Genomic DNA, 25,095 nt, shown 5'->3' on the forward strand with positions numbered 1-25,095 from the left:
CAGTCATGCTTACCAATGAGGAAGAGTGTAGGCTTCTCAGTGATGCTTGCCGCGTAGACGAATGTTTTGCTTTATTTATGTCGGTAATTGTCATTGCTCTTTTATTATTGGTATAATGCAAGACAATTAGTTATTGAGGACGCCATCTGATTGAGGGGCGTAAGGGAGGCGGCGGCGGAAGGCATGGGAGCGCTGGGAGAGCTCGAGGCGCTGCAGACCTGCCTGCTCCAACGCATAACGGCAGTGGAGCTCTCCCTGCAGACCCATTCCCTTCATATCTCCTCCGATTGCGTTGCCGACGGCGAAGGCGGCGAGACCACGGAGGCGCGCCTCTCGGCCATACTGAGGGCCCGCGGCGTCGACGACTTCGCCTTCAAGCGCGTGCCCGCAGATTATTACGACAGGCCCATCGAGGTCCGGAGGGACATCCTCGACGCCCCCTCGGTAGAGCACCTCTGCAAGAGCATCGTTTTGGTATGTACCACAATCTCTGCCCTCTCTTAGACATTTCATCAAACATGTCATGATCTGTTGCGCTGCATCATCTTGTTTGCCTCCACTTAAATGAATTTGTTTACAGAAAGAAATGTGATCGGTATCAATCTTTTCGTTTGTCGCTATTCCAATTAAAAGACTGGTTTGCATTTTCATTTTATTCCTCTATATTTTGACCTAATGACCACCAATGGTAATCTCTACTGGATGACCACAACCTAACCTAAGCAGACCATTGTCAGTCTTATGAGCCTATAATATTTCGTGGTAATCTTAGATTCTTAGTCATCATTTGTTTGAGACAAATTTATTATGCTGCGCAAATGTATGCAAGTTCAAATGGCAAGTCATCAAATGGCAGTGGGGCTTTCAACAATTCTGAAAAGCATCATAAATAGAAGCTAGTAAAATGATACACTGGCATGTGCAATAGAAGAAATGATTTTTTTTAAATTACATTGATCATATCTAAGCAAATAAAAGCAAAGAATTTGGCCTGCTATACCAGCAACCATCTAAACATCTTCAAAATTTTGTCTGCTCTAGTCATGTTTAATATCTCAGGAATCTAAGTCATAGAGCTTAACCATTCTAACTTTAATAATTTACAGTTTAGTTTGGATGCTATCTCCAATGTATATCGCTGTGTATTAGTTGTGTGTTGTTTATCCTGTCTTCTAATTTAACATTGATGTTACTAAGTGATCATTTAAAGTCTATGCATGAGTATGGCTCATGAAGTGAGATTGGGTGGAAAAATTTTACTTTCCTTCAGGTGAATACCCAAGCTCTGGCTAGCATTACTGATTGCAGCGATCGTAATAATTCAAAATATTATCTTGTTGTAATCCAGGTAACTTTTTTGCATTTATCTAGTGTGGTAATTGATGTCCATTCTGAGTGTCAGTGTGTTGTTGACTAGATTCTTCATTTTATTGCAGTATGCCGCTCGACTTAATGCTGAAAATATAAAGAATTTTCTTTACACTCTCAACAACAGCAAGATTTCTAAGAAGAAATTCAACAGTAAGATTTTTTTTACCTTTTGGTTATCAGTTTGAACACTGAGAGTCCGATGCATATGATTAAACATTTAGAGTCTCGTCATTTACCTTCTCAGTTATAGTCTAAGATCCCATCTAAACCCTGTGGATAGTGCCAATATTTTTGTAAGTAACCATTAAATATGGTCAAGAATACACACTTAGATTTCCATGTGTTACAAGAGCCTGGTTGAGTAGTTTTTTTTTTTTCTTTTTTGAACTAGAAATTACTTGAAAAACCATTTTCAAGTCTTGCTTGAAGAATAACATCAGAACATGTATGTTCAAGAAACCAGTTGGATTGCATAGCATCAGTGAAAAGTAAGCGAATACCACTTGAAATAATGGTAAGACAAGTTGCAAGATATAATCCACAAAGCATTTTGGTTAAGTAAATTAAAAATTAGTATAAATATTAGAGATATTACAATTTTGATCATTTGGAACATTGAGAATGTATCATATCTGTAACACCATCCTATGTGCATAGTATGGTGTAAGCTGGCCAAATGAGTACCAAAACATACTGCAAAATAGAAGTTTCATCTTAAGTTTTTGTGAGAATGCAACATATTCTTTGAATGTAGAGAAATACAACTGGGTACTTAAGAAAAATAATAAAGCAAATTGAGAAAAGGAAAATTAGGTATAAGTTGAAAGTTGGAACCACAGTCGTTTATGTGGAGCAGAGGTGGATGTCTCTGTCACCACTTGCTACTTTGTGTTTTATCTTTTTTGGTTTAAGTTTCTCTGTCTTCGAACTATTAGCTGTCCGGATAACATGTATGTTCCTTTCCCACTTTTTTCACAACTAAATGGCAAAACTTTGATTTGTTCAAAGATTTTATATGATTTCATAGTCATATTAATGATATTCTATGTGTCATAGCCTGAAACAATGTATGACTGACAAATTCAGTCCCAAAATACATTTGTGTATAGAATTTACAATTTTGTACAAGGTAGAAATGTCTTAATGGGTTTGTTCTTTAATTTCATGCTTGTAATCTGCATAACTTTTCGCTGGCTAAATTTTCCAAAATTTGGGTCACTTTAAGTTGCACCATTGTAAGTAACTAAGTATAATCACAAATATAAATATACAAGAAAAACTAGCAACTAAATTTCCTATTTCTATATCTAAATCCAGGTATTGAACATATTTAATGTGGAGTGGTAGTTAACAAACATTTGAAGCCAACACTTCTTTTGTTTTATCATGCAGCTTTCCTTTTGCATTCATATATGTGGATAAATGTTAAGAGAGTTCTGTGACATATTGTGTTCTTTGTCCTTGTTAACAGATATGTACTTTAATTTTGTTGAAAAACAATGGTTATACATGTTACAATGAGCAATTTGGATTTTCCATATGTAGCTAGATTATCATGAACATTTCTAACTCATAAGCGTTGCATTTAGTCTTTTATTGATTTACTAGGATACCTAGAGAGGAAAATATTCCTAATTTCATGCTATTGTTTGATATGCAGTGAGGCTTGCACCGGAGGAAGAATCACTGAAACTTACTGGTTTTGTGCATAATGCAGTGACATGCATTGGCATGGAAACAGACATTCCGGTAACTTTCAATCTTTTAAATATTATATTGTAGACTGTGGTACTTCATTATTCTCTTTGATCATTATGGATTATAAAGGTATATATCTTATATAAGGTGAAATTTTTAAATACAGCACTGTCAACGGCACTAACATATTAGTTGATTTTTCTCGGGCTAAGTATAGATTATCCCCTATAGTTAAATATGCTTAGCATCTCGGTCCCTAGATTTTAAAGAGTTACATTGGGATCCCTATACTTACGAAAGTGAAACATTTAATCTTGTTTCTCTTCACATCGTCTACTCTATTAACGAAAGATATCGCATGTACTGTCACATGCAAAAAATGGTGCTAAAAAAGGGATTAAAAGGTAATTTCGCAGTTGCTATTTTCATCGTTTAAAGATATTAATTTTACTTAAGTGCAACTTCTGTGAAAGCTTCACTATCCTCCCGAACGACCTATCGGGAGGAGAAAGCTTCGATTAAATCTCGAAAGCTTATTCATCAGAACGAGCTCGTTGAGGGTGGCTACCATCTTGCCAATGCTGCTTGGAAGGCTACCATGGATCTTGTTGTTGGCGATGACGACGACGATGAAGGCTTTGGAGTTGCCAAAATTGTTGAGCATTTGAGAGTTGAAACGGTTGTCGTTCAAGAATATGGCGTTGAGCTCCTTGTCGAAGAGCACCGACAGTAGTGCTCCCTCAAAGTCATTGAACCAAAGATCGAGGTACTTAAGCGACGATTGGTGAAGGGCAACGTCCAGGAATAGGCTGATGAAGTAGTTGTTACTAGCGTCGAGCTCGTTGAGGAGTTTGGGATGGGAGATGTTTTGGGGGATGATGCTGCAGAAGCGATTAGAGGTTATGTGGAGGGCAACGTCGGTCAAGAAGCCGAGCTTCGCATGGAGGTTTACCAAGCGATATCGACTCCATTAAGGTCAATGTCGACGATGACATTGACCGAGGGGTCGTCAGGCATCATAGTGCAGAAGATGTTGTGATAACCGCACATGTTGAGGACAACCCGTTGCCAATGAAGTTGTGTGGGTCGGAGTACATGGCTTTCTTCCATGCCCTCAAAGCGACATAGGCAGGATGGAGGCGGGGATTGGCAATGGCGACGTTAATCTCGACATTGAACTCGAAGTCATCAAGGAGGTCTCCCTTCTTCGAGAGGGCCAGGAACTGATGGTGCGCAATGGAGGCAACCTCAGCATTGGAGAGGGCCGAGGAAAGGCACGAGAGGGAAGAGAAGTAGAGCAAGATAGCAAAGCCGGAGGGGAGGTCTAAGTTGGAGAAGGATAGCGAAATTAATATATTTGGACGGTGAGAATAGCAACTGCAAAATTACCTTTTAATCCCGTTTTTAGTTTCATTTTCTGCACATGACCGCACATGTAGTATCTTCCGTTAGTAGTCAATGGCGTGAGGAAAAATGGGATTAAATGTTTCACTTTCGTAAATTTAAGGATCTCAATGTAACTTTTTAAAGTGCAATGATCAGGATGTTAAACATAGCTAACCATAAGAGTAATATGCAATTAGCGTATCTTTCTTTGTATGCCATATTATTTGTTTTTTATCTTGTCACCATTTTGATGTATCTCAGCAACATCAAATTTCTCAGGCATTAACGTGGCATACATCGGCCATGACATTTCATAACAGATCATTAAACTACAGCTCACAGTCAGTTTGTATGAGTCCAAAATTAGGAAAGTAATTCTTTAGTTATCTTGTGTGGCCAAAATATTTAATATTCAGTGACCCGTGCTTCTCTCTCTCTCATAATGGAGTTTTTGTAATTGTGAGATTCATGACGAGGTTTATTTCAGGTAATACTTGATGAAGCCATCACAAAGTTGAAACCGAATTTCTTCTGGTTGGGTGGTGGAGAAGTTGATCTCAAGCTCCGAATCAGGACCTCTCAGTTTATTAGTTCTGTCAACCCCTTTGTGGTCAATTGTAGTTCTTGATTCTCTCTGCCCAAAGTTAGATCCCAAACATCCAGCTCGTGATGACAGGCAATTTCGACAATGGAAATGCCCGTCGAATTTCCTGTTGGATTTGGATAAAGAATGTTCGTCTTTTGGAGCATGCACTCTTTTAACCATTCTTCCATAAACGATGAATCGGTTTGTGGTAGCAGCTAACTATTACAGCATGTTTTTGTCACTACAATTTTATTAAAGGAACAACTTATGGAAGCTTGAAACTGTTGCCCCACGTTGGGCTTGGAATGCTTTAAGTTAGTTCTTTGATAAATGTAAGGGTGTTCATGTCGAATTGAATCAAAATATTGTGCTAAACCTGAATAGAATCTCAACTGAATCATTTTGAATTACTTTTGTAACACCCCTGATTAGTCTCAAAATGAGCAATATTAAGATTGTCTTATAAGATTCTGATGAGTATATTATTATAAACTTCAGCTTAAGTATTTTGATTAAAACTTTAGTCGTGACAAGTTTGGTTTGAATGAGTTCATCAATATTTTAATGATTATAAATGATTTTGGTATGGGAGAGTACTTTTCAATTAATCAGTTCAATTCAATCTAAAGCCCTCAAAAACCCTAAAATCGTTCACTTCTTTCTTTTGTCTTTGTGGCTCTTCCTCTTCGTCTTTGTACACATACACAAAGGTGAGGACTCAGAAGATGATCAGATATTATCCTAATCTCAACCATAAATGATACCAATCAGAGGTCGATGGATGTTGCTCTTAGTACTACGCTAACACATCATAAGAAATCAAGGTCTTTGGATTATGAGAGGAGTATGATTGTAAGACTAAATCTTAAAGAAAATGATCGAAGGACACAAATAGAGCCTATGACTTTATATATATATATATGTATGTATATATATGTATGTATCTATATATATATATATATATATATATATATGTATGTATATATATATATATGTATGTATATATATATATGTATGTATATATATATATATGTATGTATATATATATATATATATATACATACATACATGTATATATATATAGTCATTTAAAATTAAAAATTAATTAATCAGTTAATCAAAACAGATTAATCAATGTTAGGTATGTTCAAAATGATTAACTATTTTTTTTCAATTTGATTCAGTTAGACCCATTCCGTTCCGACCTTTTTCAACACCCCCTACAGAAACGAAAGTGAACGCATAGCAAGGTTGTGAAAGATTACTGACTTGAATAATTGTTCGGAAATGTCGTGTTCAATAGAACGTCGAGGAATCGGCCTCCGTGTTGACCACAACAAGCTGACATATTATACTCTCGTTCTTGCCCGGTGAGCAACTTAGCAGGGAGATGCCTACAGATTTCGAAGCTCCACAGCATGTAAGTTTACGATGCCATTGATTATTCCTCATGCTACTCAGCTTTAATTATGGCTAGTCATCTATGCAATCCCAACTTCACGCAACCTGAGATTTTAATGTAGCTGATAATAGAAACCTTAGTCCGACGAGACATTTTAGTGATTACTACATTATATACGCAGTTAGATGAACGAGAGTTCACATCTTATTTTAGGCATGTATAATACAAATACGTGAGAATGCAATACTTATATGGAACGAGTAAAAAATTACAAACAAAAAACAAAACAAAACAAAACGAAAATCTAATTAGAAGACAACTTAAAAGGCTAAAGACATCTCATCCACAACTAACAAAAGGACAGACCAATTATATCAACATTTTTAGTTCAGTGAAATTAATTATTAAATTCATAGGGTTGGAGTGCAGTATCTGTATAGAGTAACACTGATGATCGCCACTTGTTACCTCTTGATCTAGGAAACATCATACTGATTATAGTCCACCATCGGAATCCATCCACAAGCTGCGCATGTATCATCAAGGAACAGAAACATCATACCGACTATAGAATAAACATATTTCATCAACGAGCCATGCACTCATCCTGCAAGTCGGTTTAGGCCTGCAACATATACTTGGGAGAACCACTTTCAAGATTATTTGGTCACTTGCTAAACCAATAAATAGGTCCACCAATAAACCAATTCAATGCTGAATGTAACAGTCAAGCAGTTACCATCAAGCTTATTCTGAAAAATAAGAAAACAGAAAACAAAACAAAAAAAGATAGCAATTCTGTGCTTTTGAAGCATGAACAAAATGATTAATTCTCAGACTCAGTTAACCGAACGTCACTGACATGAATCTAAAATCTAGTAACAAGGAGCTACTAATGTCAAAATGGAGATAAACAATTATTTTTGAATATAATGAATTATTTGCTTTTCAACATCAAAAAGATATTGAAAAAAAAAAGTTCATTTCATTGAGTTTGTTCGGGCATGCTAGGCTCTCCAAAGCAGTCCATACTCATGGACAACATGTTCTAGCTGAATCTTTGGCAGGCTGCATCATTGATGGGCTAAGTCAAACAACATAAAAAAGGGGAAAATAAAACATTTCAGCAAGGTTATTCCTCTCCAAGGAATAACTTCTTTTTCAATTAGATATTGCGATGTATAAAACAAGAATGTATGTGGCACCAAAGCGTGGTGAAAGAACAGGAAATTATTGCAGCAAAGTAGTGTGAAAGGCACTTGTGTTTGTCTATATCAGTCACTTAAATATACAAAGCTTGCACAGACCTTGAAAGATGCTATAAACATATCCACTCACATTACTGCATAAGAAGATTATTCACAGTAATATTGATGTTGTTGCTTCTCAGCAAATCCTGCACAATAGATACAAAAAAAGAAATCAATAACCTCTGGTGTTTCTGGAAAATAAGAATGCAACAAAAACAGTGAAAATACCTGTACAATAAGTTCATCCGGAATGTGTGGCAAAACCTCACGTACTCTATCTACCATAGCAAGTAACTCTGACATATTGTTTACAGAGGGTGAAGCATTCCTAATACGTTGACCAGCAGCATTTCTGTTCAACCTAATGGAAGCAGATGAAGGAATAGAAGGAATTGAGGTATGCTGAGAAGACCATAGATTCCAAGCAGCATCATCTAGAGAACCATGAGCGAAGTTTTCACTGACAGACGCTAGTTGCCTCATCATCATTTGAACCCCACCAAAACCTACTGGTCTGACTGAACTTGATGAACTAGCACCATCCACTCCTTGATTCACCCATGGAGGTGCCAAACCGGAATCAAATGCAGCTCCCCTGCACAATGAAAAGGTAGATCACAATTCAACAAAGGCGTAAACAGATATGACACCACCATAGATGGGCTGACTTTTTTTTTTATTAGCCAATGAAGAAGCAAACAAAAGGATGTTTCTGAATTCCATGAACCTCAAATATGACCATTACAATAATGGCACATCTACTTCAGCTAAATGTCATCTCAACATAAAATTCAATTAAGTTCCACTTAGATTGCCAGTCAGGGTATATACTATTCCTCATGTGTAATTGGAGTCTCATTTTCCTAGTTATGTTTTCAAGTTGGCCTGTGATGGATAGCTGGAGAGGGTTATAATCAGGTGAGTGTTCCCTCATGATTACCAAAGAAACTGAAAATCCACTGAAGAATATACTTGAAACAAGAAAGCCAATATACAGTAGCACTAGAGTTGCAGCATTAAGGATGCAAGTGTTATTGGCTACACCAAATCCAACTCTGATGTTTAGATTCAACCAAAAATGTACCAAAACTGTACCCAAACCTGGAACTGGAGATCGACATAAGATAAGTTATACAAAATAAGAGAACTCAAGTGCAACAAGACATTGAACAACTGAAGTCCAATAATATAGATAACATAGAAGCATGCAACCAATGAATCTCAAATCAGTACAAAAATTCAGCTATAAAAAATTTTCCACATCAGCAGGGTGTATCATGTTGCAACAAAGAAGCATATTATGATCACAAAATATTACTTCCACATGAAAACAATCATAACATGCAAGGACCATAAAGATGCAACGATACTAAACCTCCAGATTGTATCAGAAGTATTCTGTTGCTGGTTTGGAGATGGTCCTAGAGGTAGTGCTTGACCAGGAATCCTCTGTTGGTTCAATCTTAAACTTAGATGTTCAGCAAGTTGCTGGTCATCTACTCCATTTCCAGGAACGGACCTGGTGTCACCTTGAGGATTAGAAACAAAAAGAGGCCTCCGACATGTAGGGCAAGAATACACTTCAGTCAAACCCTGGTCCAACCTGGAATGTTATGCAATGCAAAAAGAGTACGATCAAGGGCAAAGACTGATAATATCAAACTAATGAACAGAACACTAACTTTACAAATGTTAAACATACACTACTATAATATATAAGGAACTAAGTAGTTAACTTCACAACCAAAGTGTAAAACTATATCCTCTCAAGATAAAATCGACAAGTGTAACAATATAAGCATTATCTATTAGCTTCAAAAATGAGGTTGGTTAATTATCAAATCTAGTTAAACCTCCTTATCTGACCTATGCTCCCTTAAAGTTCAAACTCCAAACAGTAGTAACTGTGAGGGAACTCACAAGAAAAAGTTACTAGTTACATCTCAATATTTAAAATGATCTTAAGGGATTCATCAATTAAACTATAGGAAAATATGTGTACTACTAAAATGCATTAAATAGCGCAAAAACTTTAGCCCAATAACAATAATTTTCAACTTCTTTTCAGAATTGGCAAAGAATCTAATTTATTTGCATATGCATGAACTTATGGATGACAATCATGTTGTTTCAAAATAGGCTTTGAGACAAATCCAATCTGTATTCTTTAGTTGTAAAATATACATGTGCTACCACTCAAATAAGTATAAGATTCAATCTCTTACTCCATATAGGATCGAGAAGTCAATTTTTCATTGTCGTGTTTAACAAAGGTTTAAACATAGTTCGTGGTGTGGCCAACCAAAATATAATACATTGATACATCCAAACTGTATCTACAATGTCTAAGACTGATCCAATCTTGAGCCCTTTTTTTGCCTTCATGACAAAATATTTATCGAAATCGACAACAATGGCCAATTTTGTTAATCCTAGACCATCTGACAGTCTCAAATGACGAAAAAAATGGAAAGAAGTGGAAGGCAAGGAAAGAAAAATGAAACTAAGTTAAGGCGACATAAACATAAAAAAAAGACATATCCAATGCACGAGAATCCCAACTATGCAGGGTCTGAGGAGGGTCGATATAATGCTTAAAAGCAGCAACATAAACATAAAAAAAGGTATACCCAGTGTTTAAGGTGACATAAACATAAAATAACTAAAACAAAGATGACACCACTACTATGCTAATTGGTGCATCATATTCATTATGTCATCATTTTTGTAATGCTTGTCTTTCATGACTGCCAAGATAGAGAGCTATGAGATGAAAGTACAGAAAAAAGCCCTTAGTCTCTTAAAAGAGTACAAATATGCTCTGAAAAAGATGAAAATACCATAAGACAGCAATGGTCCTCTGGAATTATTTTACTGCCTTTTCACCACTTATTAGTTCACTTTTTGGTAATTAGAGAAAGATTACAACTATATAATATGGTCAATTGCTATCTTCAAAACTACAAGTAGATAAGTTTTGAGTTTTCAGATATCATATAATATAATTACTACACTATTATCTTTTTTTAATGACTATTTTTTTAAATAACACTTTTTGCTTATTTTTATTTGTATCTTTTAAATAGTATTTCATATTTACATTTCAATTTCATGTCATTAAGAAAAATAAAAATAATTTATTGAAATATGAAGATGTAAGATTTTTTAACATATACTTTTTCTATACTTTCACATATTTTGCTTTATTTTTACTGGTATACAGCAACATTATGATTTTTATTTTTAAATTATTTTCCTCAAATATTGTAATGCCGTTGATTGAATCCAATTGATCCTAATAATCTCCATACTGACTGATCTCAAGATTAATATCAATCTTGGGAACTATGGTTCTAAAGATGAGGATAAAACCAAGGTATTAATACTCAGAAAAAGGTTAATCTTCACATCCAAAATTATTGATAATTATCCACAAAAACTGACTTTATATTACATTAGGCACACTCTAGTTTTGATAAATTGACAAAAACTACAAATTTACAAAGCAATCCTTAAGAGAACAAAAATGTAATCGTATTAAGGACATCCAAGAAACAAATAATGAGGCAGATTATTTGAAACTAAAATCGAGATTGTACCACAATTACAAGAGGAAGGCCTAACACTCGAGCTCTCACCAACATGAGGGCTAGGGAAGGTCAGATTTGTAGAGGTGATTCTGGTAACTTGTTACTTTGACATCCGAATTGGAAGGAACAACCTTCCAAAGGCTTACCCTCAATTGATCAGTGCAAGAACAAACTTTTAATGAAGATCTCAAGACCAAGGTTTGTAATTTTCATATCGTACCGATGTTTTGAGCTTTGCTCAGTACGGTATGATACGACATACTAAGTGGTACGCTAGGATGTACCACTCGATACGTATATATATATATAGAGGCGTACATTGCCTCGACGACGTCGCCTCCTTTTCTTTTCCTCGTCGCATCAAACAAGGAGAAGAACGCGGTCTTCTCCTCATCTACGGCGTTCAGCGAAGATGCCGAAGGCCGTAGATGTCTCCGGCCTTCGACGAAGAATGCAGCGAAGGCCGCAGGCATCTTTGGCCTTCGGCGAAGAACGTGAGGAAGGCTGCAGGCGTCTCCGGCCTTCAGCAAAGAAGAAGCCGAGCCGCCGCCTCTCCGTTACCTCCTAGATCAAGATCGTCGAGGGAGGGTGGCGTCGAATCGGAAAGCGTCGAGGTTCTCCCAATTCTCCCTCTTCTTCTCTCCCTTCTTCGAGCACCTTCTCCCTCTTCTCCCTCAATGCTTCTTCTTCCCTCGCCACAGCCAGGTTGATATCGATCGGTAGCAAACGGTCCACGTGCTGGTCTGTTGGCGAACCGGTATGTACCGCCCGTACTAGGCGGTATTATTCGAAATTAAAATCCTTAATCAAGAGTCAAAAACTCCATACATAAAATTATTCTTCAGTTCAAAAACTCTATACATAAAATTATTTAGTTACATAACAAGTTTAGGGGCATACACTAGATCATCAATTATCCAAAAGTAGATTTCATGGTTTAACTGGTTTGCCACCAAAGTGAGCATTTTTAATGGCATAAGAAACTTGCTAAAGTGAAGTTTCATATTAAAGCCTTCAAACCATAATTGCAGAAAAATATTAAACTGCCATAGTAGCATTGGGATTGTCTGAGTTCTTTATTGGGAATTTTTACTGTAAAAATTACTTCTGGGCCTAATCTCATTTAACCTCCTATCCAAATCTCTAGACAATTCTCTCAAACTTGCGCTCAGGATAGAACTATTTGGACAAATCAATCCACACTCCATAGATCAATGAATACCAAAAAGAACGAGGGATACAAGAGGGGAGGAGGAGGTGCCTACCACCAGGGCAACCCAATTTTAATCACTGAAACCGGAAAGTAAGCCCTAATCTTGGCATTGATAAAGTTACCCTGTTATGGACAGGTCTAGGCGAAATTGCTTGATTCATTGGTTGGACTGGTAAATACCGCATTTTTTAATCCTTGGTTGATAGATCAACTTACAGAAACTTCAATAGGTATTTGACTGATCATTTAAACTTGAGGTGTAAAAAACATTTATTAATTTTGCTTAATAGAATTTTTAGCATTTCCAACTGATTTCCAATCAGCTTCAAAAGGGTAAGTTCAACTAGAAACCACCATCATGAAAACAATGTAACAAAAAAAAAGGAACAAGCATCTAGTCCAACATATTTTTTGTTGCTCACTAGGATCATTTTCCTTGCCAACCCCGAATAGTTTTGGGACATAAGGGTTGTTAAACTAGGATCATTACCCACAACTTGCATCTCCTATGAATAATATCTCAAATGTCCATCATCACATAATGAAAAGAAGGCATTAAATAGTAAACAAACTACCTGTCTTGTTTTATCAAGTCTGAACAATTTCTAGGACATCAATTATATTCAGAAATTACAAATTAATGTGTTTCTAAAAGCCTTTTTAATGGCCAAGCAGCATAATAACTAACTTGCCAAGTTATAGAATTTAAGAATATTCAGATCCAGTAAATTAAGTTATCATTGACACATTCTTCTAAAAAGGTAAGCCCAGTACAGAAGGCTCCTGCTAATATGGAATCTGGCACAAGAGAAGTTACTTGGCCCAGTGATTTAAAAAGGCGCTCGAGTGCTCGCCTAGGCGCTCGGGCAAGGCGAGGCGAGGCCTGAGCACCTCGCTTCATTTTCAGGCGGCGCGCTTCAAAGAGGCACCGCCTAGGCGCTCGCTCGAGCCCAATCACTGGGCGCTTCGGGCGAGCGCCTGGGTTAAACCAAGCGATCGAACCAGTGGTTTAGGTCTGGTTCGGTCTCCGATGCTTTAGTTGGTTCAATCGAACCAACTAAAGCACCGATATCAGTGCGACTTCCCCAACCCTAACCCTGCTCACTGTCGCTGCTCCATGCTCGCTGCCGCTGCCGCTGTCGCCGCTCCCACTGCTCGCTGTTGCCACTGCCACTGTTGCCGCTCGCCGCTGCTCGCTTTTACCGTTGTCGTTGCCACTGTCGCCGCTCGTCGCTCCCGCTGCATCTATCGCCGCTCGCCGCCTCTATCGCCGCTCGCCGCCTCTATCGCTGCTCGCCGCTCCCGCTCCCGCTTTTCTCAGCACCCTCGATCTTCCCTTACACTCTTCTCTTCTCTTTCGCTTCTCCTCTTTCGAAATCGAAAGTATATTGTTAACAGTATACAGTATACTGTTAAAAGTATATAGTATACTGTTAACTGTATACAGTATAACACTATTATTTTGATTTTAATACTATTAATTTTAATATTATTAATTTTTAGCGCCTCACTTTGCTCGCCTTGGGCGTTTTTGGACTGTGGTGCCTTTTGGCGCCTAGTGCTTTTAAAATTACTGACTTGGCCATATCTCAATATGGGTAACTCTAATGCAACTGGAGTCCTTTCATGGCATAAGGAAAGGCAACTTACATTCTAAAAGAGGTATTCACCATACTTCTAAGCTAGCCAAGACAGACAAAAAAACCATGGTTACATTGGCATGACTGACACAGCTCCATAGATTATGGTGGTTCAAGTGTTGAACACCACAAAATACAATCATATGCTGATGTTAAACCACCAAAATCTTGAAGAGATGCTGAAGGTTAAACATTATGTAAAAAAAGATAACAACATTGAGAAAGGCATGTAAACCATACCAAGACCTCAAACACACTAGGTGGAATAGATGATTGCATGGTAACTTTTTAGCCCTTGTCATTGGTCCCTGCATCTTGAATAATTAATTACCCTGCTGGACATTAACAAATAAACAAGTTAAAATACCAATGAATTTACTTACTCTGCATATTGCACATTCATCATCATAGGCACAAAGTTCTTCATATGTTGCATCAGGAAGTGCTCCATCAAGGGAACTAAGGGCTTTCCTTAAATTGATATATGTTCTGATTCTCTTCACAATTGCACTGGCAAGAGCCTGTTCATCTCAAATTAAAAATAATGAAAGAAGCTTTTGAAATAAAATACAACTTCCATGGACAACATGCCAATACCATGCAAAGGAGAACTAGTATGTAATTAACACTTACACGCAAGTTCAGAAAAAGAATGACATCCACTAGATGAAATGCCATGCCATGAAGCCACCAGGTCATTAAGTAATGACCTAGTGCCATTACTAAAGCCAACATATCTAGAATGAAACCACAGTGTCTTATGAGAATCCCTTTCCATTCAGAGAGGGAACCTGCAGCAAAGAGTTGAATTAGATGTTATGAGTGTAAATTTAAATAAATTGATTGTATACTGGTGTCATACCACAATCAAATACTAAAAAACATCAGGTATAACTGAACGAAATGTATATTCTCCACTAATACATATTTTCAGTAAAAACAAAAACATATCACATACACTTGAACCATTATGTCATAGAATCAAAAATGCAGTTGAAAATAACATATGAGAGAGACAACAGATGAGGCAATTCTTTGCATAAATGTAAGGTTTCTTCTATATTGGTGGCTATAGTTCAAGTCACATAAGCGACCTCTCTGATTGCAAAGGTAAGGTCACATACATTATTAACCCCTTCACAAACCACATTCACAGGAGCCTTGTGCATTAGGCCATCAAGTTTTTAGTGAAATAAGACAAGAATGCTTAAGAAATATTTTAAAGACCACCACTGAATATCAAGCAAATTGAATTAGTCCACTTTGTGCTTTAATTGAGAGGGTTTATTTAACATAATTACAACCAACGGTTACACGGTAACAAATACGGTATATATTGGTATTATGTTGCAATAAAGAGCCCCATCCATGTCATCCCTAGCAAACTAGCAAGAGTTTTGCTATGGTATGCAATAATACTCTTTCATCCGTAAGGGTCGAATGGGCTTTTTGGATCATTAGACACAAAAAATATTTTTCAAGGAGAGAAAGAGCTTCATTAAGTCTAAAGGTGGCCTTACTGTCTTTCATATATCAAAAAAAGTAGATACCTTCACCTGATAACTTGTTACAGTTAGTCATCAATAAGTCTGTATAATCATAATCCCATGCTCTATATATCATGGTTAAAAAAACTGCTTAGACCAGTATGCAATGACTAGTATTGACTGGCCAAAGCATGAATTGTTAAGCATTGGTAAGGACCTGTACAAATCTTATATATTGATCTGGTGATGGTGTACTAGACCCTAAAACATGCAAATGTAAACCCAGTTAATCTAACAATTTCCTTCATTGCTAGATGGTGTACTAGACCCTAAAACATGCAAATGTAAACATGGTTAATCTAACAATTTCCTTCGTTGCTATTTTCTTCTTTAGTGTAACATAACAAGAAACTTCATACCTAGCCGATTGAATTTTAGAAGAAATTAGTATTAACAGATTTGTGAAGTTGTTATAGATTATGGAGATGCAAAAGGCATTTGGAGTTAACCAAAGCCATTTAGATCAAACTTTAGAAAGTAAATTATAATATAGGTCATAATGAGATAAAGAATTTGAGACCTGAAATTACCTGCTGCTGTTTTTTGAATGTAGTCTGAGCAACCAACAGTACTTTCACTAGAATGCCGTTGATAAATTTCAAGCAACTGAAACCCATGTACCATAATGGCCTACAAGGATAATGATGTCAGATGAAAAGAAAATCCAATATATGCATTTGGAGATGGAAGCATCTCCAGAAGACTGTTAACTTTATTAAAACATTTCTATTTAATTACTCTCAAATTTAACAGAGAAAATATGCAAGTTTAAAATTATCAAAAATTCCAACCAATCTGACAGTTTCTTAGGCTTTTCATAGTTGTAAAACTATTAAAAAGTTAGGCTTATAGGTCGTCTTGAATCATTTACTTTGCTATGCATACAACAACGACAAGCCATAAGATCTCAAATATTTAGGGTTAGCTACATAAATCTTAGTTCCATAGAAGGCAATATCTATTTTGTTTGCATTGCATGAGTTTGAAAACTGATGAAAACCTTTTCTTGTACAAACTATTATAAGACATACGACAAAGGTATCCACTTTATGCACACAACTTGTCCAAGAGTTGAAGATTTTTGACGAAAAAAATGTTAAACAGCTAAAGAAATAAATTTGACAATTCAAAGCTTATCCCAATGTAATTACCTGAAATGTCTCAGAAGCTATACAAAGAGGCTCAAAGAACAACAGCATAAACAAGCTATAACTGTATGAACTGTAGATCATCATACACAGCTTCATCCTGTAATATAAAAGGATTTTGTAACAGACACTAAGGGAGTAGAAGTTGAAAGCCATGACTTATCACTGGTTCAAGAAATGTAACATGTATAAAACTGGAAACAGAAGTTGATAGCAATTTAAACTAAAATTTTGCCCATGTTGGATTTGCCAAGAAAATTACCATAGGAAATCAGCAGAAAGAACCACCAACAAGGCAGAAAAAACACGAAAGTACTTTGAAGGTGTCACGGAAGGAGATGCATTTAGCCTTTCAAGCCTATCTCTTGCTAATGATTCAAAAATCTGTAAATTAGAAGCAGGTAGTTTCTCTCAGTAACTATATACCATATTTCTCGTAGAATTTAAAAAGAGAGGGAGTGTGTTTTCTGTTCATTACCTTGAGGGAACATAGAAAGACCAACCAGCTTGTCCATAAGATGACTTGAGAAACATTAGGTGGCACAACCAATGGAAGAAAGGTTCCCTGTTTGAATATATAAAATCATAGTATAACAACTAAGGGATTACTTGATGACATGAAGATCAAAAACCAAATTGCATATAATAACTCAAAAGGCTTGTATTGCTGCAGTAAATCCAAGATAAACACAAGAAAAAAGTTACCATTTTTCACAGGATTACTTGATGATCAGTTTCATGCTATTTCTTACATAAAAGTACTATGATTATTCAAGATAAATTTATCATGTAAACCAGGAAATTACACTTAAGTGTAATTAAGAATCTTACTTCTTTGACACAGGACAACTTGTAATGAGTTTTCCATGAGTCTAATTTGGGTCCTTAGGTTTAGTCAGAGACATCTTCAGATCCATTTTAGTAGTCATATTTAGTTCTAAATGGGTTTTCCCACTATTCTAGATTTTCATCAGGATTTGTATATTATTTTTATTTGTTATTTTATGGTGTACTAAAGTTCTATTTTGAGTGTTATTGGTAATATAGACCTAATATAAGAGTAGCCAAGAGTAGCATAGTTTAGGAAAGGTGTTTAGCTTTCAGCAGTTGCATTTAGATAAGTCCCAGAGGTATCTTTAGAAAGGTCTTTGTGGAATTATAAATTTTGTCTAAAAGAAAGGATCTCTTCCAGATGAAGAAATTTGTGCTTCTCTTGTAGTGTGTTACAAATAAGGAATGGAAGTTTGTTCTGCTCTCTATAGTGCGTTATGACAACAGACATATTAGTGTGTTGTCTCTTACTGCTTCCCTCTAAAATTTATCTTTATTATTCTCTAATTCTTTTCCTATCTCTTATTCTTTCATTATGTGGGTAGACTCGATGGTGAGCTTTAATTTTGTATTCCACAAAACTGTAATAAAAACTGAGTGCGCTTTTATTGTTGGTATTCACCAATACTGCAATCAAGGCCAATACCATTCTTGTAATTACCTAAGCAACTCGAGAAACCTGACACCTTTACAAAATAATTGCATCATACCAAACTTGTTCAAAGAAGCAGAGCTACAACAGGCAGTTCTGCTTATTTCACAAAACTAAAGAGTAAACTTGAAAGGCATACATACTGAAAAACAAGTACATCGTCTGTTGCTATTGACAGTAGTTAGTCGTAAACGAGTTAGATTCAAGTGATGTTAGATTCAACCAAATCAGGCTGCACGGCAATGAACAACCTCAAGTACTAGTCATTCAAGAACCCACTGCCTATAGCGTTATACCCAGCCAACATAAAGAATAATGCATATAACTATGATTGACCAGATAAGAAGTGCTACAAAACATAGGGATCATGGAATAGTACCAAAGGATATGAAAAGAAGCATAATCAAAATTGAATGAGACATTAAATGAAGATGATACTAAAGGCTGAGCCAGGTTTGGACTAGAGTTAGACTTAAGTGTCGTAAGCTTTTGGGCCTGATTGAGAAGAGACAGCTTGGCTCATGGGCTTTCCAGTCCAATAAGCTAAGCCCAAGGCTTGGTGAAACTTAATTCAAGACCCATTTAAATAAAAACCTTTAACCAATTCCTACACCTCGGCCCCTGGTACATAATGTCCATCAGACTCTTTGACCTCTTCACCATTACCATGATCTTGTCCACCGTCCCTAAGTGTGATACCTATGCTGATCAGTTACACCAACTCAAAGCTCATTCACCAGCTAATGTGAGCAGTCCAGATCACCGATTGATGAGCACTGAGCCTGTTCAAAGTTGTCAAGGCTTCATCAAATGTGGAAGCCCTCTATTCTTTGGCATCAGGAGAATAGCTCACTGACTAGAGATAACATACACAGAGGCCGAAGTATGAAAGATGATGGGTTTTTATTCTCCAAAAATAATAGTGATCAAGGAATGCAGGAGCAAATTTAGCATATCTCACTGCTAAGACATTAAAGGCCATGTAATCATGTACAAGTCTTCCCAACTGCACTAAAGATCAGCTGCCTGGTGAGCTTCACATAGATAAGCCCCGTGTTGTGGGTTTGCCAGATTGGCACTCTGACCACAACAACAAAGGAAAATATTTTCCCCTTCTTCCCCTCTATTCTTTAACAATTTGTTGCATGTGGAATGGGTCCAAGCATGGAAAGACCATCTAGAAAATGAGCCAGACCAAACTTGGAGATTCTTAAATTCATAACGACTGAGTACAAATTTTCAAGTGGACCATCTAATTGCCACTCCATTGTTCCTTCTACCTACCCATACTTTAGATTCTGATTTACATATCATAAAAATTGTGGATAGAAAATCAAGGTGGTTTCTGCAACGAATCTTTGAATGAAATCACAAAGCCCTATTGTCTAAGCTTACTACCCATATTTAGCATTTTAACTAACAGAACAGAGCACTTGTAGATGAAACTACAACATAATTTTGAAGTGTCATATAATTCTAGTGCAATGTCTAAATTTCTCTCTAGCACCTTTCTGTGAAATATTATCTATAGTATGACTGACTTAGAAAACAAATTTATTTATTTAAATTATTATAACTTCAAGGTTTTCAAGTACGCATCCAATCTGATAGGACTAAGTAAACCAAAACTCCTATAACGTTGCTTATTACACATCCATGCAAAATGCAAAACTGATAGACGCATATACAGTGTATGAGTTGCATCAACCTAAAGGACAACCTCAGGACAGTAATTGCAAATTTCAATGTAAGTGAAATTGACAATATAGCAAGGCCGCCAAGAAAAGTTACATAAGAAACATAGCATATTTAAAGCTCAGCCAAGGTTAACAGCTGAGTGAGTGTTACCTTGTATATTATGTAATTAACAAAACGTTCCAAAACTTTTCTGGTCTCTGATGTGTTCAACTGCACAAAGAATAGAGTCTGCACAAAAGAAGGAAAAAAGGAGAATTAAGATTAAGCACAAGGGTACAAAGGATGATAGAAATACTGACTACCTGAGGATAACTTTAAGCCAGAATGATTAATTTAGTTATTTGACACTCAAGAACAGTCTCATCAATATATTATTACCTACATTTTGTGAATTACCAACAGAATACACGATCATTAACTGGTTTAAGCACAACAAGATGAACTAAACTTTCGGGCTTCACCCACAACAAATGACCACTGTAGTTGTCAAATTTTGAAACACTATTTTGTCAAGTTAAAGCAACACTGAACTTCTTTTTCAGGCCTTAAACCCTGAAGTAACAGAGGTAACACATCATATATAAATTTGGAAGCTCCAACAAAGAAAGACCAACCATTTGTTTGGTTCTTCCAGTGAAGCCATCAAAATTTTTAAGGAGTACTACCAATTAATACTCCTTCCAATAAATCATTAAAGCTTCTCTTCCTTGAACATAGCACTAATACATCAAAACCTAAAATATACCAACATATATGATCTATGCTATCCAACATAATGGATCTTCACAATGTATACATGTAAAACAATGTGAAAAGGCATCATCAAATATTCAACACTCTCCAGAAGATGACAACTACACAGCTTGTCAACAGTAAAAGCAGAATATCAATAAATACTGCCTTGCTGAACATTTATATTCATCATCATACTAGAAATTTCATGATATAAAGTGTCATCACATCACTAATGCTCCGAAAAGGGATTGCAGAATACAAGCAGTTAATACATCTCATACAGCATATCTTGAACTATGTCTCAAAAACCCATGTCACATCATTTTGTGTATATCTCTGATTCTTACTGATTTTACTTGGTAAGAAGAGGAATGCTTCTGAACTTCACTGTAGCTCTGAAGATTACTAACTCAAGTATTTACAAGTATGACTGTCGTCAAACAAAAAATGAATTCACATAAATACTTAAGTAATTATGCTGAATACCTCACTTAAATGCCGCCAACGTTACCCATTTCAAGATACAAAAAACAAAAAGCAAGTGTATTTCAAGGGTCCATGATTATCCTAAATCATGCTTCAGTTCTAAACAACACGCCGCAGAGCTATTGTAAGTGTTGCATTAGTGAATCACAGACAACAGCTTTAGATATATGTCATTCATATGAAGTATGATACCTTGAGCAGCAACACGACCAGAACGTACACATTGATCACAAAATTCGCCAGCAGAGCCACGGTGACATGCGAGCTGAGCAGCAGCTCCAGCGCTCGCCCAGCACTCTCCTTGGAGCCTCCACCGCCGTCAGAAGTGATCAACCCATCGGACTTCATCCCGTCAAGCGAGGAGACCGTCCACCACTGCAGCCCGACGACGCTGGCCGCGGTGCTGAAGACAGAAAGGTACAGGTAATTCATCGCCATCGGCACAAACCTCAGGCGCACCCCGACGATTCACCGACCAGCGAGAGCCCCAAGAACAAGCCGCGCAACCCGTCGCTCCCCGCGCTCGCGATAACACACCGCCATCAACCAAAGGATCAAGAACCATAGGTTCCGGGAGCCAGCGGGAAGGACCGATCCATGACGGGAACTGCGGGTGGAGGAATCGCTGGATGGCGTACAGTTTCGGAAACGGGATTCTTGGATGCTTTAAGATCTCTTTCTTGATGACCCTTTTTGTCACTTGTTGACGGAGGATTCGACCCGATCGCTCTTGGAATTCGCTCCGCGATCTCCGATCACCCGCCTTTCTTCGATTCGTCGGTTAAAGGGTTGGGGATTTTTGGGAGAGGGGAGGAGGAGGAGGAGGAGAGGAGATCGGAGAGGAAGAGGATTGGTCGGGTCGCGGGATCAAGAAGAAGAGGGAAACGAACTGTCATTAATAAAAAATCCCGTCAAAATGGAGGTCGCGGTGCCTCTTTCACCGCACCGACCGGGCACGGTGGACCGATGGTGTTGATTTAGCGCGGGGGACACTTGTGAAATGTGCATCCGTCGATTGGTTCTCAAAGATCGGAACAAATATCTCTTGCTGGGAAGCGTCCCGCTTCCACCCGGTTTACCGCCTACCTGCCTGTATGACCCACCTGCCCCGTGACCGAGTCCACGACTGGGCCCCACAAGGGCTCCAGCGATGCCTCCAATCAAAAGGCAGAAAATGTCAACGATGAACCGTTGATTGGAATTCCGAAGCTTCCACCGAGGCGAGAGGATGAGGCCGGTCTTTTGAAGACGTTTTTTTATTTCGTGAATTAATTAAAAATAATATTTTATGGAATACGAATTGAAATTGTATTTTTGTTCTCTTTACATATAAAACCTTAAGGGAAGAATTTTTTTTATTTTTTAGTATGATTTTATAATTATATGCATAAAAAATCTCTCTTATGAGTTTTCGGTTATGTATTCCTATCTAATTAGGTAATATATAGTATAAATTTAATTAGATTCTAATTATGATTATCAACAAATAGAAATGAAGTCTAATTAGGATAACTCAATTATCATTTTAGAACATATTTTTTTATCTATAAAAAGATAAGATCTTTAAAATATCATATTAAGGTTGTAAATTTATTCTCAATCTCCCTTAATCCTTAGTTCATCGCTAGTAACAATCATGTGAAGGATAAGAAAAGAGAAGAATACGAGTCTAGTTCCCTTTACAAATTAGCATTGTGGTAATTTTCATATCCGATAATGATGAACTTATAGATTAGATAAATATTTTTTAAATAGTATCAAAATATACATAACGTAAATTTGATCTATCATTATTTGATTTTAGTTTCTAGTATTAAAGTTTTTCATATAACAATAGCATAATCATATTTTTTATAGTTATAATTAATTTTAGTTTCTAATCGTGCATGTTGTCACGAACGTGCCTTGGTTTTATGTGTTTTTGTTTGTAAAAATATATGTTCGAACAAGTTGCGGTGCACAGTACGGCTGCTCACCGCGTCGGGCAAAAAAGGCCCAAAATGGCTCTGTTTTCGTGTATCGCGAGCTGTTTTCTGTAGCCTACTGCAGCGCTCGAAATATCAATCATCTCAGTACCCTAGAACCCCCCGGGTGGCACAGGGCTGGATGAGGCTTTAGTATATAGTCGGGCATTGAACGATCTTCATAAGTTCGCATGTTTTCTTGATAGGAACTTGCCTTCACACCCGGTGGCAGCTGTTTATGGACTTGCAGTTGTTTGTTCAACCTTCTAAAGTCCTTGTTTTCCTTCTTTCTCTTTTTTCTCTCATACACGCAAGGTGCTCGCTGAATTGCTTGTAAAGCTTCTCTCTTCATGAGACGTCGAGACTTGTTCGTTGCTCATTCTTCGAACTAATCAACTTTCTCTTTTACAAGTCCTTCGAGACCTGAGTGAGGTTGTAAATTTGCTGATCTTTGCAGATGCATATCGCAATGGCGAGTCAAAACTTAGGCAATCCCAACTAAGTCTGAGAAGTTAGTGCAAGGGTGCTTCGCGGCTTACGCAACACAAGTTAAGTTCGCGTCTTGGCCGTAAGGGTGCCTCACAACTTAGACAATTCCAACTAAGTCCATAACATTGTGGTATTAGAGCGGGCAAGCAATTCGAGCAAGCAACGAAGGAACTTCGTAATTTTGCCATGGCAAAGCATCGTGGCGAATCAAGCAAGGCGGGGCAAGCTAGACCTTTGCTCCAAGCAGCTACAAGTGGGCTGTGCAAACTCGCTCTCATGTCGTTGGAGTCGCTTTGGAGGATCGTGGCAACGAACATGATGAGCGCGAAATTGGCTACTCTCCATGAACGGAGGAGGCGCAATCTAAAACGCCAACTGGGAAGAAGAGCCATAAGGAGAGACTCACAGCAGCGGAAACCCACGTGGATATTCTTGAAGTGAGCTTGGAGGAATTCTACCAAGGTCAACGAAGACTTCTTGGGGTAGAGAGCTCACAAGAAGAAGTTGAATCCTGAATCAACAATGTCGAGGCCCTAGTCGATCGACTATCGGATGACACCAAAGACTCCATGCAACATCTACATGAAGTCATGGCAGATCTCACTTCCAGGGTGACCATGCTCACAAGGGCACTGAATATGGGAGAAAGCAAAACCTACGTTGCGTTGTCACATAACTTGAGGGCACCTAAGCCACATTGTTATGGATGTGCTCGAGATGCCAAAGAGCTCGAGAATTTCCTATTCAACATGGAATAATACTTTCGAGCTACGAGACTTGATTTTGAAGAAACTAAAGTTTTGATAGCAACCATGTATTTGCATGGGGATGTAAAACTTTGGTGGTGAACCCGTTAGGAGGAGATCCAACAAGGTCAGTGTTGGATGGACACATAGGAGAACTTAAAGCGAGAGTTGAGAACTCAGTTTCTACCCGAGAACATAAAGTTCATCGCAAGGAGGAAGTCAAGACAACTTCGCCAAAGTATTTCCATCTGATACTATATGAAGCAATTTTGTGTGCTAATGCTAGACATACAGGATATGTCCAAGAATGATAAGCTATTCATCTTCCTCTATGGTTTGAAGTCATGGGCTCAATAAGAACTGCATCGAAGGAATGTCTACGATGTGATCGGGGCAATTACTGTTATAGAAAGGCTCACCGACTTTGTTTCCTCTGAGGACCCGGGAAAAAAAAGGCAATCTTCAAGAAACCGCCCTCCAAAATATTCTCGAGGGAAGGAGCCCGAAGGCGAACAGAGGAAGAAGAGTTCCTACAAAGAGCCAAGCTCAAAAGGCAAAGCCCTGAAACCTGACGGATGCTTCTTGTGCGGAGGGCCGCACATGGTGAGGAAGTGCCCATAGAAACATGCACTCAATACTCTAACAGCTTTTATCCATCCCCCA

General features: G+C 37.5%; 2 protein-coding genes across 3 annotated transcripts; one reads left to right on the plus strand and one right to left on the minus strand.

The window, feature by feature from the left end:
* Positions 1 to 123: 123 nt before the first annotated feature.
* On the plus strand, positions 124 to 5,448 carry LOC135656610 (uncharacterized). The gene is made up of 5 exons (XM_065175853.1): positions 124 to 474; positions 1,271 to 1,348; positions 1,437 to 1,521; positions 3,032 to 3,120; positions 4,943 to 5,448. Exons 1-5 carry the CDS (start codon positions 184 to 186, stop codon positions 5,081 to 5,083), a joined length of 684 nt encoding a protein of 227 aa, XP_065031925.1. The 5' UTR covers positions 124 to 183; the 3' UTR covers positions 5,084 to 5,448.
* A 2,116-nt stretch (positions 5,449 to 7,564) lies between these two features.
* Positions 7,565 to 22,175, minus strand: LOC135656622 (E3 ubiquitin protein ligase RIN3-like). Of its 2 annotated transcripts, XM_065175858.1 has the most exons (13): positions 21,710 to 22,175; positions 21,426 to 21,636; positions 20,163 to 20,240; positions 17,310 to 17,396; positions 17,094 to 17,215; positions 16,835 to 16,931; positions 16,214 to 16,313; positions 14,770 to 14,927; positions 14,520 to 14,657; positions 14,377 to 14,444; positions 9,069 to 9,296; positions 7,922 to 8,288; positions 7,565 to 7,839 (listed from the first exon to the last, which is right to left on the minus strand). In XM_065175858.1, exons 1-13 carry the CDS (start codon positions 21,796 to 21,798, stop codon positions 7,783 to 7,785), a joined length of 1,800 nt encoding a protein of 599 aa, XP_065031930.1. In that variant the 5' UTR covers positions 21,799 to 22,175; the 3' UTR covers positions 7,565 to 7,782. The 2 variants fall into 2 exon arrangements, with proteins under 2 accessions (XP_065031930.1, XP_065031938.1); XM_065175866.1 differs by having other exon boundaries at positions 21,426 to 22,171.
* Positions 22,176 to 25,095: the final 2,920 nt, after the last annotated feature.

The sequence above is a fragment of the Musa acuminata genome, chromosome BXJ1-4 (assembly GCF_036884655.1).
Source record: "Musa acuminata AAA Group cultivar baxijiao chromosome BXJ1-4, Cavendish_Baxijiao_AAA, whole genome shotgun sequence".
NCBI classification, from domain to species: Eukaryota; Viridiplantae; Streptophyta; class Magnoliopsida; order Zingiberales; family Musaceae; genus Musa; species Musa acuminata.